Source organism: Gambusia affinis, linkage group LG03 (genome assembly GCF_019740435.1).
Source record: "Gambusia affinis linkage group LG03, SWU_Gaff_1.0, whole genome shotgun sequence".
In the NCBI taxonomy this organism is placed as follows: domain Eukaryota; kingdom Metazoa; phylum Chordata; class Actinopteri; order Cyprinodontiformes; family Poeciliidae; genus Gambusia; species Gambusia affinis.
The window spans coordinates 16,581,859-16,598,086 of NC_057870.1; the positions used below are offsets into that span (position 1 = coordinate 16,581,859).

At 42.2% G+C, this 16,228-nt stretch overlaps 1 protein-coding gene across 1 annotated transcript in view; it reads left to right on the forward strand.

The window, feature by feature from the left end:
• Positions 1 to 15,790, forward strand: part of ikbkb (inhibitor of nuclear factor kappa B kinase subunit beta) — a 32,630-nt gene extending 16,840 nt beyond the window's left edge. The window contains exons 9-22 of the mRNA XM_044108407.1: positions 668 to 775; positions 8,307 to 8,436; positions 8,504 to 8,698; positions 8,771 to 8,885; positions 9,997 to 10,120; positions 10,778 to 10,929; positions 11,063 to 11,124; positions 11,200 to 11,300; positions 11,383 to 11,432; positions 11,526 to 11,625; positions 14,157 to 14,304; positions 14,508 to 14,605; positions 14,853 to 14,946; positions 15,044 to 15,790. Coding sequence (XP_043964342.1) covers positions 668 to 775; positions 8,307 to 8,436; positions 8,504 to 8,698; positions 8,771 to 8,885; positions 9,997 to 10,120; positions 10,778 to 10,929; positions 11,063 to 11,124; positions 11,200 to 11,300; positions 11,383 to 11,432; positions 11,526 to 11,625; positions 14,157 to 14,304; positions 14,508 to 14,605; positions 14,853 to 14,946; positions 15,044 to 15,103 — 1,537 coding nt within the window. The 3' untranslated portion in view covers positions 15,104 to 15,790. The remainder of the gene's footprint in view (positions 1 to 667; positions 776 to 8,306; positions 8,437 to 8,503; positions 8,699 to 8,770; positions 8,886 to 9,996; positions 10,121 to 10,777; positions 10,930 to 11,062; positions 11,125 to 11,199; positions 11,301 to 11,382; positions 11,433 to 11,525; positions 11,626 to 14,156; positions 14,305 to 14,507; positions 14,606 to 14,852; positions 14,947 to 15,043) is intronic.
• The last annotated feature ends 438 nt before the right edge of the window (positions 15,791 to 16,228 follow it).

Sequence of the window (16,228 nt, forward strand, 5' to 3'; positions counted from 1 at the left end):
TTTATGCCAAATGTGGCTTTTGTCAACATGGGCTGAACTCTAGACTATAAAATTGTTTGATTTTCTTTCAGAAGACTTCAAACATGTTTTTGCTTAACTTAAGTTATAAAGGTCATAGGTCACATAAAAGGTGGAAAGAAAGAATTTGTCTTAATCTTCTTTTTTACATCAAGAAAACTTTCTTAACCCACTGCATGTCTGTTGTTGCAACAATGAAAAATCCCAAGCTGGCACCAATAAAGTACATCTATTTTATTACAGATAAAATCATCTGCAGTGACTCATTGTGGACAATTTTGACTGTTGCAGTGATGAAACCTTTCTTCTACCTCATCCCATGTTCTAATAGCAGTAATAACTTAAAACACTTTAGCAATAACACTTTGAAATGACATGGCATGACGTCTGGACTTAATCTAAGAAAAACAGGAGTTGCCAATGAATATGTGGGTTGTGCCAGCTTCAGTGCCCCTTGTTGTTTCACCATTGTGCTGAATGACGTGAAGCTCATGGGGGAAGTGTTGGAAAAATACTCCCTAACCTTGGCAGGAAGTCATGGTCTGGTCTTTGCAGAGTGGAATTTCACTCCGATAATCATCCCACCCTCTCAAAGAACACAAAGAGGATAAAGTCAACATGAGGCTCTGACCCATCTGTGTCTTTTTAGGCACAACAAAGTCAGGCTGAAGAACGACAACGACATTGTAGTTTACGAGAGCCTCTCTGGGGACATCCGCTTCTCCAAAAACCTGCCCCAGCCCAACAACCTCAACAGGTGATTTTATACACAACGCTTTATAAATATACATGTATTTATATATATAAAAAAATAAGAGCCCTCTTCACTGAACCCATTGATAAATTCCTGGTTGTTCCATCAAATATTGATTTCTGAGTTTAAACATTAGTATTGTTGTTTCTAAATGAATATGAACTTGTTTTCTTTGCATTATTTAAGGTCTGGAAGCAAATATATGTGTGTGTGTGTGTGTATGCGTGTGTGTTTGTGTGTGTGTGTGTGTGTGTGTGTGTGTGCGCGCGCTTTTAAATATATAGAAAGCATATTTTAAAAATATTTTCCCCTCACGGTCTGACATTTAATTGGACTAAACCTAGAGCTGGACTATATTGCTGAAAAGTGTATAATCTTATAAGGCTTTCATATCAGTCGATATCAATGATAAACACACCAATTTTGAAAATACTTGTTTTAACGCTAGGAGGACGTGATTTTTTTGATCAACAATCAAATGTTGTTGATCATGGCGTAAGCTAAAAAGGAGACAGGAAGTAGTTGGAAGATGACACTGCATAGTTTTTAATGTCATGTCGCATGAACAAAGTTATTTGTTAAATGCGTTTCTTATTTAATGTAAATCTTGGGTCATTTCTTTTGATTTTTCCCATGATGTCACGAAGGGATGGAAAATAACTCTCTGGTTACCAAGCAACAACTTGCTGCGTAGCTTGTGGTTACCCAGCAACGATCTGTTGAGTAACTGAGTAACAGTTTCACCATTCCCTCTCATAAAAATAAATTTAAAAAAAAATGAAACTGTGAATGTGACGGCCCTGCTGTGCGGTCCGGTTGGAATGTGTGCTATGTTGTCAATTAACCTATCAATTAAGGTCCTCTAAGTGGGAGGTGCTTCCATCATCCGGCCACCTGGGTGGTATTTAAGGAGCGCCGTTCCATTTACGACAGGCTCTCGTCCTCTGCAAGCTTGCCCCTGGTAGCAGGCTCTCGTCCTCTGCAAGCTTGCCCCTGGTAGCAGGCTCTCGTCCTCTGCAAGTTCGTCCACTGCGCTCGTCCTTGGGTAGCGCGTCCCCAGAAGCAAGCCGCCGCAGACAGACAGACAGACAGCCATCCAGACCAGACCAGGTTGGGGTCCGGACTTCCTGGTGTGAGGGGACCAGTCATGATCGCTCCATCCAAGCTGCCATTTGATTCCGACGCCTAGACATTCTATTACTTTTTTAAATAAATGCCTTTTAGGCTTAAAGCACTGCCTGTTTCCGTGTCCCCCCAGTTTTTTGTTGCGACCAGTCGAGCCGGGTCGTAACAAATGGGGGCTCGTCAAAAACTAAATTTATAAGTTTGTAAATTTGTTTGTTTGACTACATGACGTGTTTCATTCATCTTGTGTAGGAGTGAACAGTGACATCACCGTTGTGGGTGGGGCACGGCTTTGTTAACCAGTTTGTTGTGAGCAGCTGTGGCATGTTTGGTTGAGTGATTCAATATGCAGGTGAGTGAAATGTTGTTTGGAGCTTGTGCATCAATGTTGGGTCTGTTTTAGTGACTGTGTCTCCTGCTAGGCTAAGTGGTGCTGTCGTTTTAGACTTCACCTGTTTGTTGTTTTGGTAGTGTCGTGGAGGTTTGCGGTTGGCGTTCACTGCGCAAGCAGTGATCTCGGGGGCAATCCGTGAGATTAATTTCTTACTGGTTTGGTGCTTAATAAACCCGCCGCCGATCCACGTGAAGAGCCAGGAATCAGTTAGGCAGGTGAGTCGTGTCAGGCAGGTAAAGTATAGTGGGGAGATGGTTACTTTGGGCCCGTTGTGCACTTGTTTCAATTTGCTTTCACTTTACACTGTTGTTGCTGTTTAGATTAGGTGTTTTTTCCTGTGGCGCAGTTTTGCATAAAAATGGAGTTTGATCTCGATGGTTTTGTAGCTGAACCTTCTTTGGAGAAGTTTAGTGGTGCTACTAAAAACGATCTCATAGCTATTGCTGCTCAGTTTGAAGTACCTGTGGTTAAACAGGAGAAAAAGGAGATTATAAAAAGGCGACTGTATGCCGCATTGGTTGAGCAAAATATTTTGCCACCTCCCGAACCAACCACCCAAAGTGAAGTTGGGGCGTCTAACGCTGAGGTGCGTAAAATGGAGTTGGAGTTGGAGATGCGTCGTTTGGAGCTCCGAGAGAAAGAGCTGCAGCATCAAGTTGAAATGCGCAAATTGGAATTGGAGGCAGCTGCCAGACGCGATTCTGTGCGTTTCTGTTGATCAGGCCGGCAGTTCTGCTGGGGCAGAGTTTGACATTAACAAATGTATTCGCTTGATTCCACCGTTTAATGAATTAGATGTAGATAAATATTTTATCTTGTTTGAACGTGTGGCAAAGACATTGAAGTGGCCTAAGGAGGTTTGGTCGCTGCTTTTGCAGTGTGTATTTACCGGTAAAGCGCAGGAAGCCTATGCCTCGATGTCACCTGGTGACAGCTTAAATTATGACAAAGTGAAGAGTGCAGTCGAAAAAGCTTATGAACTTGTGCCTGAGGCATATAGACAAAAGTTTCGCCGCTATAAAAAAGCCGACTATCAAAGTTACACTGAATTAGGTTGTGTTAAAACTGCTTTATTTGATCGGTGGTGCTCTGCACAAGATGTGAAAACTTGATCAGCTCCGCGATCTGATTTTGTTGGAGGAATTTAAAAATGGCTTACCGGAAAATATAGCAACCTACATTAATGAACAGAAAGCTAAAAACATCTCAGAGGCTGCGGTGTTGGCGGACGAGTACGTGCTGACTCATAAGGATTATTCGAGTCCTGTGGGTTTTAAACAGCATTTTGGTCAAAATGTGAGCCACAGTGATCGGGTTGGTGTCGCTAAGCAACTGGAGGTGAGACAGTTTAAAAATCCGCTGGTTATGGCGATGAGCGGGTTTGTCATTTCTGTCACAGACGCGGACATATTAAAGCAGATTGTCATCGGCTGAAAGTTGAAACTAAAAAGTTTCAAACTGCTCCTAAAGGAGTAGGTTTGGCTGCGCCGGTGCGGAGTTCTTTGGAGGACACGAAGGAAGATCGTTCTTCTGAAGTGGGTGTCTCCTATTTGCCTTTCATTCGTGAGGGTTTTGTGTCGCTGCTAAATGGCGAAGAAAAGGTTCGAGTAAAGATCCTGAGAGATACGGGAGCGTTTGACTCTTTCATTAGAGCAGACGTGTTGCCGTTCTCGGCTGAGTCTGAGACGGGTGCCTGTGTCCCGATTCGGGGAATGGGATTAAATGTAATGTTTGTTCCGTTACATAAAGTGTCTCTAGAGTGCGAACTGTTTACTGGTGTCACACAATTGGCTTTGCGCCCTGCTTTGCCAATTGAGGGCGTTTCTGTGATTTTGGGAAACGGTTTAGCTGGAACGCGTTTGTGGGCGGATTCTGTGCCGTTAGATGGGCTGGTTACATCGGACCCCATTGAGCAAGTCACTTCTCAGTCTGAGAGTAACGGAGAATTCGCAGATGTATTTACCGCATGCGCAGTTACGAGGGCCATGGCGCGCGCTCAAAGCGAGGAAGAGGACAAATGTGCAAGGAAAATTAAATTGCCTTTGTCCAATTTTCCGATCTCTCTATCTCGCAGTGAGTTTGTCGCGGAACAGCAAGCCGATGTTTCTTTGAAGAATCTTTTCGATCAGGTTCGCCCGCTGAGTGAAATAACGGACTGTGCATGTGGATACTTCCTGCAGGACTCGTTGTTGGTGAGGAAATGGTTACCACATGTTGACATTGTGGGGGAACCGGTATTTCAAATAGTGGTTCCCATTAAACTTCGCTCCGCAGTGTTAAAAGTTGCTCATGACGAGTCTGGCCATTCTGGTGTACGTAAGACGTATGACAGAGTTCTGAGAAATTTTTTCTGGCCCGTCTGAAAAAGGACGTTTCATCTTATGTTAAAATGTGTCATGTCTGCCAGGTCATTTCCAAGCCCAATCAAGTTTTGAAACCGTTTCCTTTGAGCCCAATTATTGCCGCATCTGAGCCATTTGAGCATTTGATAATCGATTGCGTGGGCCCGTTACCCCGCTCAAAGGCTGGCTCATCATATCTGCTCACTGTGATGTGTCAAACTACACGTTACCCAGCAGCTTATCCATTACGTACAATAACAGCTAGGTCGGTGGTACGTGCACTCACTCAGTTCTTTTCGGTGTTTGGGATCCCTAAAGTAATACAGTCTGACCAAGGCACTAACTTTTCATCACATTTGTTCACTCAGGTTCTGAAACAGTTACGGGTACGACACAGTAAAGCAACAGCGTATCATCCAGAGAGTCAGGGGGCGTTAGAGCGCTTCCACCAGACTCTGAAGTCTCTCCTGCGCGCTTACTGTACAGAACTGGCGGGTGACTGGGAGGAAGGATTGCCTTGGCTGATGCTGGCCGCCAGGGAGGTAACCCAGGAAAGCACCGGGTTTAGCCCAAATGAATTGGTTTTTGCGCACACCGTGAGGGGTCCATTGTCTGTGGTGGCGGACGGGCTGAAAGAGCCTGTTCCACCGAAAAATTTGATTGATTATGTTAATGGTTTTAGAAGACGCTTGTATCTGGCACGGGAACTCGTTAAAGAGAAGTTGACTATGGCGCAGAAAAAAATGAAAAGCTTGTTTGATCGGCGTGCGGAGGTGCGCACATTTCTGCCGGGTGATCAAGTGTTGGCTTTGTGTCCAGTTATGACTTCTCCTTTTCAGGCAAAATTCACTGGTCCATATACAGTTCTGGATCGGGTTTCCGATCAGAATTATTTAATATCTATGCCAGAGCGGAGAAAGAAAACCCAGTTATGTCATGTCAACATATTAAAACCATATTACGCTCGTGATGATTTATTCCAGTCACCGTGTAATGTTGCCACGCCTGCATGTGCCGTAAACAACCTTGCTGGGAGAAGCGAGACTTTCAGCACCACGGACAGCGCACTGTCACCTGTGGAGGATGACAGCGATGTGGTGGACAGCTCTCTGATTCATGGGCGTCTTAAAAATTCTGAAACTTTGGGAAAATTGGACACGTTGTTGGCTCATTTACCTGCAGGTCGTGCTAAACAGTTAGCAGAGTTGATAGGGGATTTTCCGTGTCTATTTTCGGACACGCCTGGTCGCACACATTTGATCGAACACGATGTGGATGTGGGTGACGCTAAACCAATTAAGCAGCGGTTTTACAGGGTGAATCTGGAGAAGCGCAAGCACTTGGATGCTGAAGTGGATTATATGCTTCAAAATGGGATTGCAGAACCAAGTATGTCCAGTTGGGCATCGCCATGTATTCTGGTCCCAAAGTCTGATAACACTTTACGTTTCTGTTCAGATTTTCGTAAGCTTAATGCTGTTACAAAACCAGATTGTTTTCCGTTGCCAAGAATGGATGATTGCGTCGACCAGGTGGGTTCTGCTAACTTCGTCAGTAAATTTGACCTTTTAAAGGGTTACTGGCAGGTGCCATTGACAAAGCGCGCACGTGAAGTGTCGGCATTTGTTACACCTACAGGCTTGTATTCTTACACTGTAATGCCGTTCGGTCTGAGAAATGCGCCGGCGACGTTTCAAAGACTAATGAATAGAGTGGTTGGTGACATGACTGGTTGTGCGGTTTATTTGGACGACGTGGTGGTGTACTCTGACACATGGGAGGAGCACGTGGAGCGCATCCGGGAGCTTTTCACTCGTTTGGCGGGGGCGAGGTTAACTGTCAACCTGGCCAAATGCGAGTTTGGAAGAGCGACTGTTACCTATTTAGGTCGTGTGGTTGGCCAAGGTGAGGTCCGCCCTGTTGCAGCAAAGGTTCAGGCGGTAGAGCAGTTTCCTGTTCCAGCTACAAAGAAGGAGCTAATGCGTTTTCTTGGGCTGGTGGGATATTACAGATGTTTTTGTCGAAACTTCTCATCTGTGGTGGTGCCGCTAACAAACTTGCTGCGCAAAGATGTAAAGTTTGAGTGGTCTACCCTTTGTCAACAGGCTTTTGAGCAGGTGAAAAGGCTCCTCTGTGCTGCTCCTGTATTGGCTGCACCACGTCTTAAACATCCTTTCCAACTTTACGTGGATGCCAGTCACGTGGGGGCTGGAGCTGTCCTTACACAGACTGATGATCTGGGTATTGGCAGGCCGGTGAGTTATTTTTCAAAAAAGTTCAATAAGCATCAGTTGAATTACTCCGTGATCGAGAAGGAGACATTCGCCCTGATCTTAGCCCTAAAACATTTCGATGTTTATTTAAGTGGTGGCGCTAACATCGTGGTGTTTACAGATCATAATCCGCTGACGTTCCTGTCTTCCCTGAAATGTCCAAATCAGCGTTTGATTCGCTGGTCATTGTTCCTGCAGTCGTACAATCTGGATATTCATTACATTAAAGGAAAAGACAATGTCATAGCTGATGCGTTATCTCGCGCTCCACTCTTGTAGCACGTGTTTTTTTTTTGTGCTTGTTTTTGTCCCTGTTTCTTTTCTGTGTGCCTTAAAGACGCTTCTGAGTGCACCAGTTGCTGGTCTAGAGAGTGAGCAGAGGAAGAAACCTGTACATTAAACGAATCCGGCTGAGTATAACGTGGGTAAGAGCAATATGTTAAGGGTGGCTGGGTTTACTTTACACTTTGGTGAATTTGGCGCAGGGTTCCGTATAGAACCTGCTTTTTTATGGGCGGGGGTGTGACGGCCCTGCTGTGCGGTCCGGTTGGAATGTGTGCTATGCTGTCAATTAACCTATCAATTAAGGTCCTCTAAGTGGGAGGTGCTTCCATCATCCGGCCACCTGGGTGGTATTTAAGGAGCGCCGTTCCATTCATGACAGGCTCTCGTCCTCTGCAAGCTTGCCCCTGGTAGCAGGCTCTCGTCCTCTGCAAGCTTGCCCCTGGTAGCAGGCTCTCGTCCTCCGCAAGTTCGTCCACTGCGCTCGTCCTTGGGTAGCGCGTCCCCAGAAGCAAGCCGCCGCAGACAGACAGCCATCCAGACCAGACCAGGTTGGGGTCCGGACTTCCTGGTGTGAGGGGACCAGTCATGATCGCTCCATCCAAGCTGCCATTTGATTCCGACACCTAGACATTCTATTACTTTTTAAAATAAATGCCTTTTATAGGTTTAAAACACTGCCTGTTTTCCGTGTCCCCCCAGTTTTTTGTTGCGACCAGTCGAGCCGGGTCGTAACAGTGAATAAAACAGGAAAGGTCACTAATTTAACAGAAAACTAATCAATAATTATCAATATTGACTGATATGAAATATTGTGACATGTTTTCAGCCGCCAGCGTTGTGCTTGAAGTGTTTCCTTAAAATCTATTGGTGTCCTTCCAGTTAAATTAAATGCTGTGAATTAAAACCATTACATTATCTGGTCTAACCCTGGTCAAATACTAATCTCAGTTTTTGAAAAGAAAATTTCATTATTGGATTTCAAAGGAAATGGAAATAGTTTTGTTGACTTAAAACAAAAAAAAAAGGTCAATATGGTTTAGTGTTTGAAAATCGTTGTGTTTGTTTTTATAAAACATAACGATGTGATTTCATCTTCATCTCTGTCTGTTTGACAGTCTGTTATCAGAGAGGCTGGAAAAGTGGCTCCAGCTCATGTTAAAATGGTCGCCAAAGGAGAGAGGCAAAGACCCCAATAACACGCCCAGCGACTGCTTCCACCAGCTGGAGTCCATACTGCAGCTCAAGGTGAGCAGAGAACCACTTTTACTTTTGCATCCGGCTTTGTTTTCCTCATTTTATACCGTCTCTTCAGCTGGTTCATGTCCTGAACATGATGTCTGCTAAAATCCTGATATACGCCATCTCGGACGACGAGACGGTAGCCAACCTTCAGCTGAGGATTGAAAAAGACACCAACATCCCTGCAGCCCATCAGGAGCTGCTGCTGGAAGCGGGGCTGGTCCTGGAGCCAAACGCGCTCGCCTCTCAGTCCGCAGTGGATTACATGGTAACGACGTCTTACAAGCAAAGTGTAGCGTCAAACCTTGAGACTGTGACACATTATTTTGCTTTTCTACAGGAGGTAGATGGTCGACGAACAGACTACACTCTTGTTTTCTTGTTTGATTGCTCCTCTTGCACGTATGAGCCCCAGTTTAGTCCTCGGATACTTCCAGAAAATATCCGCTTCATCCGTAAGTACACAGCAGCAAACTCAGCATGCTTCGGTTTGCAGAAAGGTCCTGGAACCTCCTCAGGATGTCCATGCACAATGCGAAATGCCAACTCTTACCAAGTAATCTTATTCTTGTTTCTACTGCAAATATCTTATCACTCTTGAATTAGGACAAAACAAACTTATAAGTGTCTGACAAGACATCACAGCTTGTTTTACGTAAATAATTCCTTAATATTGGTGAAAAACTACTAGTTCCAGTGGCAGATAAATTTACCCATAACAAGACAATTTTCTCATGTTATAAGTGAAATAATCTCCCATTGGAACTTTTTCATGAGTATTAAGAAATTATTTTCTTTAAACAAACTTCTATAGCTTGCTGATAAGTTACTTTGAAGTTAGTTTTGTCTTAATTCAAATTTACTAAGATATTTGCACCAGAAACTACACATGGTATTGAAAAGTCTTCAATTAATGTATCTATAAGACAATCATTACCTTCCTAAAATAATGGCCTATGTCTTCACTTTCTTTTTTTGTTTTCTAAGTGATTTTTGCAAGACAAAAAATTACCACTTCTTTTTTGCCAAAAGATGATTTAGGTTTTCTGTCACAAGACTTTTGGTAACACTTTATTTGAAAGGGTGTGCAGAAGACTGGCATGTTATAAATAAGATATAACAACTGTCAAGACCATGAAAGAGCTTCCATAAATATTTATGACTGTTATCATGAAGTGTCCTTTGGTAAACAATGACATTTTTAATGTAAAGTTGCAATAAAAGTGCATTAAAAGTGTCCAGTTTGCATTTTTCGATTAAATAATGACTTTAAAAGCAAAGTTGCATTAAAATAGCATTAAAAGTCCATTGAAAGTGTCAACTCAGGCAACAGTTTGAGACATCTTCATAGGCTGAAACGTGACTGAAGCCTGTCAAGGCTTGCTAGCATAGAAACAAGCTAGCTAGCATATTGCTTTCTAGCTAGCTAGCTAGTTAGCACAGTTTTGGTTTCCCAACACTTCTTTTGTACATATCTGTCATGATATAGTTTTTGAATGTTATTAAAAAGATCTAAAAATGTTTAAAATTTGAGTTGATGAAACCTGCTCCTTGTCTCTGTCGCAGAAAAAGATCCCAGGATTTCTCTTCCGTACAGCCAGCTGAGGAGGACTTGCGGCCAAGTATGGCACACCATCCGCTCCCTGAAGGAAGACTGGCAGCGGCTGCAGCAAGGCCAGAAAGCTGCCATGTAGGTCCAACACACGAGTTAATCTACACAGAACTGAGCAAAAGTTTTAAACCTCTCCGGATTTATGTTTTACTGCTATGGAAACTAAAGGGAGGTCCTGGAAATTATTTCTCCAATTTAAACAGCAGGATTGAAATATTTATAGGAAATACTTGTGGTAAACTTTTACCCCAGTGGTTGAGAGTCGGATCTGAACCCTCACCAGGGCTTTTTTCTGGGGTAAATTTCTACCCTTTTATTTGTTTTTCCCCCAAAAAAATGCAATGGAAATAAAGGAGAGTAAAGATTGTCATCAGGAAACAGCCTTAAGATTAAAGTTAATCATATAGTTTAAGTTTAACTTAAATTAAAACTTAACTTAAACTCTTAAATTTTAAATGAAGTTAAATCACTGTCAAGTTTTAACTTAAGTTCAGTTAAAACTTAAGTTATTTAAATTAACTAAAATTTTAAATTAAGTTAAAGCTTAACTCAAGTTTTAACGTTAACTTTCAGCTTACTTCACAAGACGACTTTAAAATATCACATGATTATATTTACGTTTTTGGAAACAAAATACAAACTAGGTTAAGGCGGTAAATGAACCAAGGTTTTTGCACACCATTTACAGATTTATGCACATGCAGAAAGAACATTTGCTTCTTCTTCTTCTCTCAGCATGAGCCTCCTGCGGCACAACTCCACTTTGTCCAAACAGAAGATTGAGATGGTTTCCATGTACCAGCGGCTGACAGCCAAGCTGAATTTCTTCAACACCAGCCTTCACATCGACATGGACAAGTACAATGAGCAGACGGCCACAGGGATCGGTACATTATATTTTTATTTTACAGACCTTTGAACTAGGTTAGGAAATATCAACATTTCACCTCAAGAGGAGCTAATTTATCCCAAACGACCAGAATGACACTGAAATCACTTGTATGTTTTTACATTTTAAAGCGTCGGAGAAACTTCTGAGCGTTTGGAGGGAAATGGAGCAAACTGCCCTGAGCTGTGGTCAGGTATGCTGGAGTGTTTCATTGTCTATGTAAGAAGTATTCAGATTGTTCAAAGGATTAAAATGTGTGTGTTTGAAGGCCCAGGTGACCGAACTGGAAGAGGAGATGATGAAGCTGCAGCCAGACATCGTGGATGTGCAGAGGCAGCCATGGAGGAGCGGCGAGACTTTGGACACACTGTGAGTCTGACCCAGAGTTTAAAAAATAAAACCAAAAAGCTTCTCCTTCAGCTCAGACTCACTTCTGCTTTCTAATCCTCAGGGAAGGAAAAGCCATGGAGTTGTTCCGCAAACTAAGAGAAAAACCCAGAGGTTTTTTTTTTATTATTCTTTTTTCTCAAGCATCAGCACTCGTCTGGGTCTCTGCAAATGTAAGCAAACAACGTTCTGGTTTTCCTTCCTCAGACCAGCGGATGTCTGGAGACGGCACAGAGGCGGCCCGTCTGATGGTTCAGGCGGTGCAGTTCTACGAGAAGAAACTCAGAGATTTCTACACAGTCCTCAGGTACTTCACTGAGATTCACATGTAATTTAACTAATCTAATCTCTGCCTGTGCATTTATTAGCCAAGAAACAGACTAACTAACGGAAATACATTACCCATTTATGATTATCATAGCATAAATTATAGTCATGATAATCACAAAAGAACTTGCTTACATTTCTCTAGAATATTTAATCACCGGCTTGTTAAGGTGAAAAAAATAACTTCATGGCATTGCAAATATTTATTTTTTTATCTTTTCATGTTTTAATGAATGCATATAAAAAAATAAGCATATAAAATCAGTGCATGTTCAGAGTTGCTTTTGAAACATAATCACTTCACTGGAACAGTTACCAACATATTTGATTTGTATTGATTATTTTGATGGTGCTGCACAGTGGCGCAGTTGGTAGAGCTGTTGCCTTGCAGCAAGAAGGTCCTGGGTTCGATTCCCGGCCCGGGGTCTTTCTGCATGGAGTTTGCATGTTCTCCCTGTGCATGGTGGGTTCTCTCCGGGTTCTCCAGCTTCCTTCCACAGTCCAAAAACATGACTGTCAGGTTAATTGGTCTCTCTAAATTCTCCCTAGGTGTGAGTGTGTGTGTGAATGGTTGTGTGTCCTGTATGTCTCTGTGTTGCCCTGCGACAGACTGGTCACCTGTCCAGGGTGACCCCGCCTCTCGCCCGGAACGTAGCTGGAGATAGGAACCAGCAACCCTCCTGTCAAGGGTGTAGAAAATGGATGGTTCCTTTGATGATTGCATTTCCACAAAATGTATTGGGTTTCTCAATGATGCTTTTATAACTTTTCATTTTTGTGTTTTTATAATGTTGCTGAAATGTGTTAACAAATTTACCTGATTGATTGATTGGATAGGGCACCAAAACACTTTCCAGCCCAGGGGCCCACATTCTTGTAACTCCGGCCCTGATCACGATAAAAATAATCTTTGCTAAAGCCACATTCTTCTGTGTTTATTCAAAAGGAGGACTGAAATGCAGACAGGAGGCAGAGCTGAATCAAAAATGAAGAATTTAATGATGCCAACTCAGACAAAACCCAGACGTGTGACAAAACAAAGCAAGGCAACCACAACTCAGAGTCAGGATAACCAGCACAGAATAAATACAGAGGAGAGTGATTACAAGTGAGACTAATAAGACCAAGTGGAAACAAGAAGCCTGGGGGGGATCTAACGGGACAAACAAAAACAAACATAGAAACTAGAGAACTAAATAATCACAAACCCATTTCTGCGAACAAGTAACCTGATTGTTTCTATGCACTGGTATGGAAATCATAGATTTCTTCTCATATTTGAGATTTTTTGGTTGGAACCAGACCAGCATCTGGACTCAACCAGGTTGTGGCTTTAATTTTATTTGACCAAACCAAGCCCTGCATGATGCATTCACTACCAGTAATACCAGAATCCTCCATCACACCCGACCCAGTAACCTCAGGGTTTAACACACAAGCAGATGCACTGCATTTGTAAAACCCTGCAAAACCATCCACTTCCTAGCTAGTTTTTAGCATCATAATGCAGTCTTCATATGTGCGAGGTTAAAGGCAACCTATTATGTAAAATTCACATTTTGCCAGTTTTTATACTTGCAGTTGGGCCTCAACTGCCTGAGTTTAAAGTTTTAGCCATTTAGAAATGGCTATAACTTTTAGAAAGTTTTAGAGGTTTCTAAAACTTTCTGATTCTTAAGTCCCATTCAACAGGCACTGCAGCTGAGCTGCAGCACATTTGGTCAACTGGAGCTCAGCATGCGCTGTACAATGGCTGCTGGAAAAGACAAGTGTTTCGTAGTTGACTTACCATACAGACATCACTTGCTGGATTCATGTTGGTTGTGCAGGAGGCTCCACTTCTGCTTTTCAAAGATGTACAGTTGTCCATCTGTTTGTAGTCATTTTTATGTATGGGTGTGAACGTTGAGTTAGGAGGGGCGTGGCCAGCAGCAGCTTATTTTGATTTAAAGTGAAAAGCTTGAAATAGGCAGAACTGAGCAGACTAAAATCTGCTGATCTAAGAATGATTTTGTGCTAAAAATGTACTGAACATGTTTCATAGACTGGGGGTGAACCGATTTTATCAACCAGCCGATTTATCATTTTTGATTTCCCTCATTTTTAGGGACCAGTGATTGGTCGATACTTGCATGTGAAGCTGATCTTACCTGCTTCAGCAAAAGTTTAAAAATTAACAACTGTCCTCTTCTGCTGTCCCGTGAGAGAAGGTTGAATGATAGATTGACCCATTGTTGACATATTTGCAACTTTCTTGCTTTATCTAGTAACATTTCAGACATTCAGAAAATTGGTATCAGCCTAAATCGAAATCGGCAGGCCAGGCTTTTTAAAGATTGGTAATCGGTGATAGGCCAGAAAACTGCAATCGGTGCAGCTCTGCCATAAGACCTGTTCTAACCTGTTCAAAGAGCATAACAGGTTACCTTTAATGGTTACCTTTTGCACAGGTAAATCCCAACAACAGCCACTCTAGTTGCTAAAATGTTTTGTGTGTGCGTGTGTGTGCAGTAAGACTGCAATGTGTCGCCATCGTGTGATGGAGCTGCTGCCGAAGGTGGAGGAAGTGGTCCAGAAGTTGGCCGAGAGCGAACAGGTCCTGATGGGTCTGCAGGAGAAACGACAGAAGGAGCTTTGGGACCTGCTGAAAATCGCCTGTGTAAGGACACTCAATTAATTTGACAGAAATATACGAAACAATATCTGATTTATTTTGAATGATTAAAATTTTAAGAAAACAATCTGTAAAACAGGAGCAGGAAGAAGCGGCTGGTTATCCAAATGTACAATCAAGACACAAATATTCAGCTACAGCACCTGCTGTAGCGATTGTGAAAAAGCATTTTCTGTTTTTTTGTGCAGAGCAAAGTTCGAAGCCCTGTTAGCGGGAGCCCTGATGGACTCCGGACTCCTTCATCGGTGCCTCCTCTGTTGACCCCTAGAAACAGCTTGCAGCAGCAGTGAGTACTTAATCAGTAACGACTCCTCAACCATATGCGGCTTTGGTAAACACTGAGCTCTCTGAGGAAGCCCTGAGAATATCAACTCATCAGAAAACATGTGAAGGCGTTGTTTGGAGTCGAAAAAGTCCCTTTTTCCTACCATCGCTTTATTTTTCATGCTTGCATGCAGTCCGGTTTCCTGGCAATACAGTCACAGACAAGTTGTGATAAGAGTATTAACGCCATGAATCATGCGTGTCTGCAGGGATGAGTCTCTAGTGGAGGAGAGCAGGACGTTCGAGAGTCGCCTTCAGAGTTTACTGCACGAAACCATCCAGGAGTCAGAGAGCAGCATGGAGGTTTGTCCACTCATACTGAAAGAACTGAGCCTGCTGTTCTTTAATGTACTGCTGGAATGGTGAAAATGTTTTTATTTTGTTTGTTTTTTCCTCCTAGATGCTGAAGGAATGGACCTGGCTGCGAGGAGAGCAGAGCTTCTCCAGCGACCTCTCCTGAAAGTGAATTTGCCTAAACGTGACTCTCTGCTGCCTCCGTGTGGTCGGTGACTGTACCAACAGGACGATGTGAAACAAGTTCTCGAGTTTAACTGAGATTCATCGGAGGGATCCCACATTTCCAGGAATATGGAATCTAAAAAATTTACATTCTAGGGTTTATTTTGTAAAATACTTATTTACCAGGAGATTGACCATTTTTTAAATTCTTTCGCAATGGTTTTAACATCTACAAACACTTAAAAAAAAAAAAATTATTTTATCCTCAGTTTTATCCTGTAAGGTGAATGTAAATAATTTTATGCAGAAATGTAAGGCAATCCATTTCTATGCTGGATTTATTCCTCTTATGTACACTGATACAAATACAATCCACCCTATGGTGTGTCTTCTTACAATAATTTTTTAACAGACGCTTTATTTTTAACCCAAATTAAAAATAAAATTACTGGTTATTACACACTTTATACCACTAGCCCTGTAAATATCTTCTAATCCCAATTTATTATTTCAGGTGTTTACTAGAAGAAATTAAGAGGTATTTTTATACTTGTACTAATTTTAACTCATTTTTATGTTTTGAGTGAAAGAATGCTTTTGGTAACACATTTCTATAAATGTGGTGTCCTCTCTGTCACAGTTTTACTCATAAACACAATCTGAAATAAACCAGATACTGACAATTTAACATTCTGTGTTTTCATTTAACAGCTCTCACTATGTAGGTTAGTTTTTCCAGCTTTGGTCATCAGAAAGATTGAGCCTTTTCCAAATATTTAAAGACTTTTGAGTTCCAGAAGCTCTATTTGTTCATTTTATACCAAGTTTTGAGGAAGAATTTAGAAGAATTTTACCGACTAGAAGCGGTGCTGCAGCACCTTTGGTAGTAAAACATCCCCACAGCATGATGCTACCACCTCTATGCATGCTTGTTTGGTACGTTAAGTTTGGAGCCTCACATTCACTCTACAATCATTTTCAATATTTTTGTCTCATTTTACCATAAAACTTTTATTTGGAAAGCTTTCCAATGTGAGCAGCTGAAAGTTCAAGTCCATCTTGAAGTTGTCCATTTGCATCTGCACAAGGTAAGTTTAATAGTTTTTGTAAAACACTCTTCTTTGTG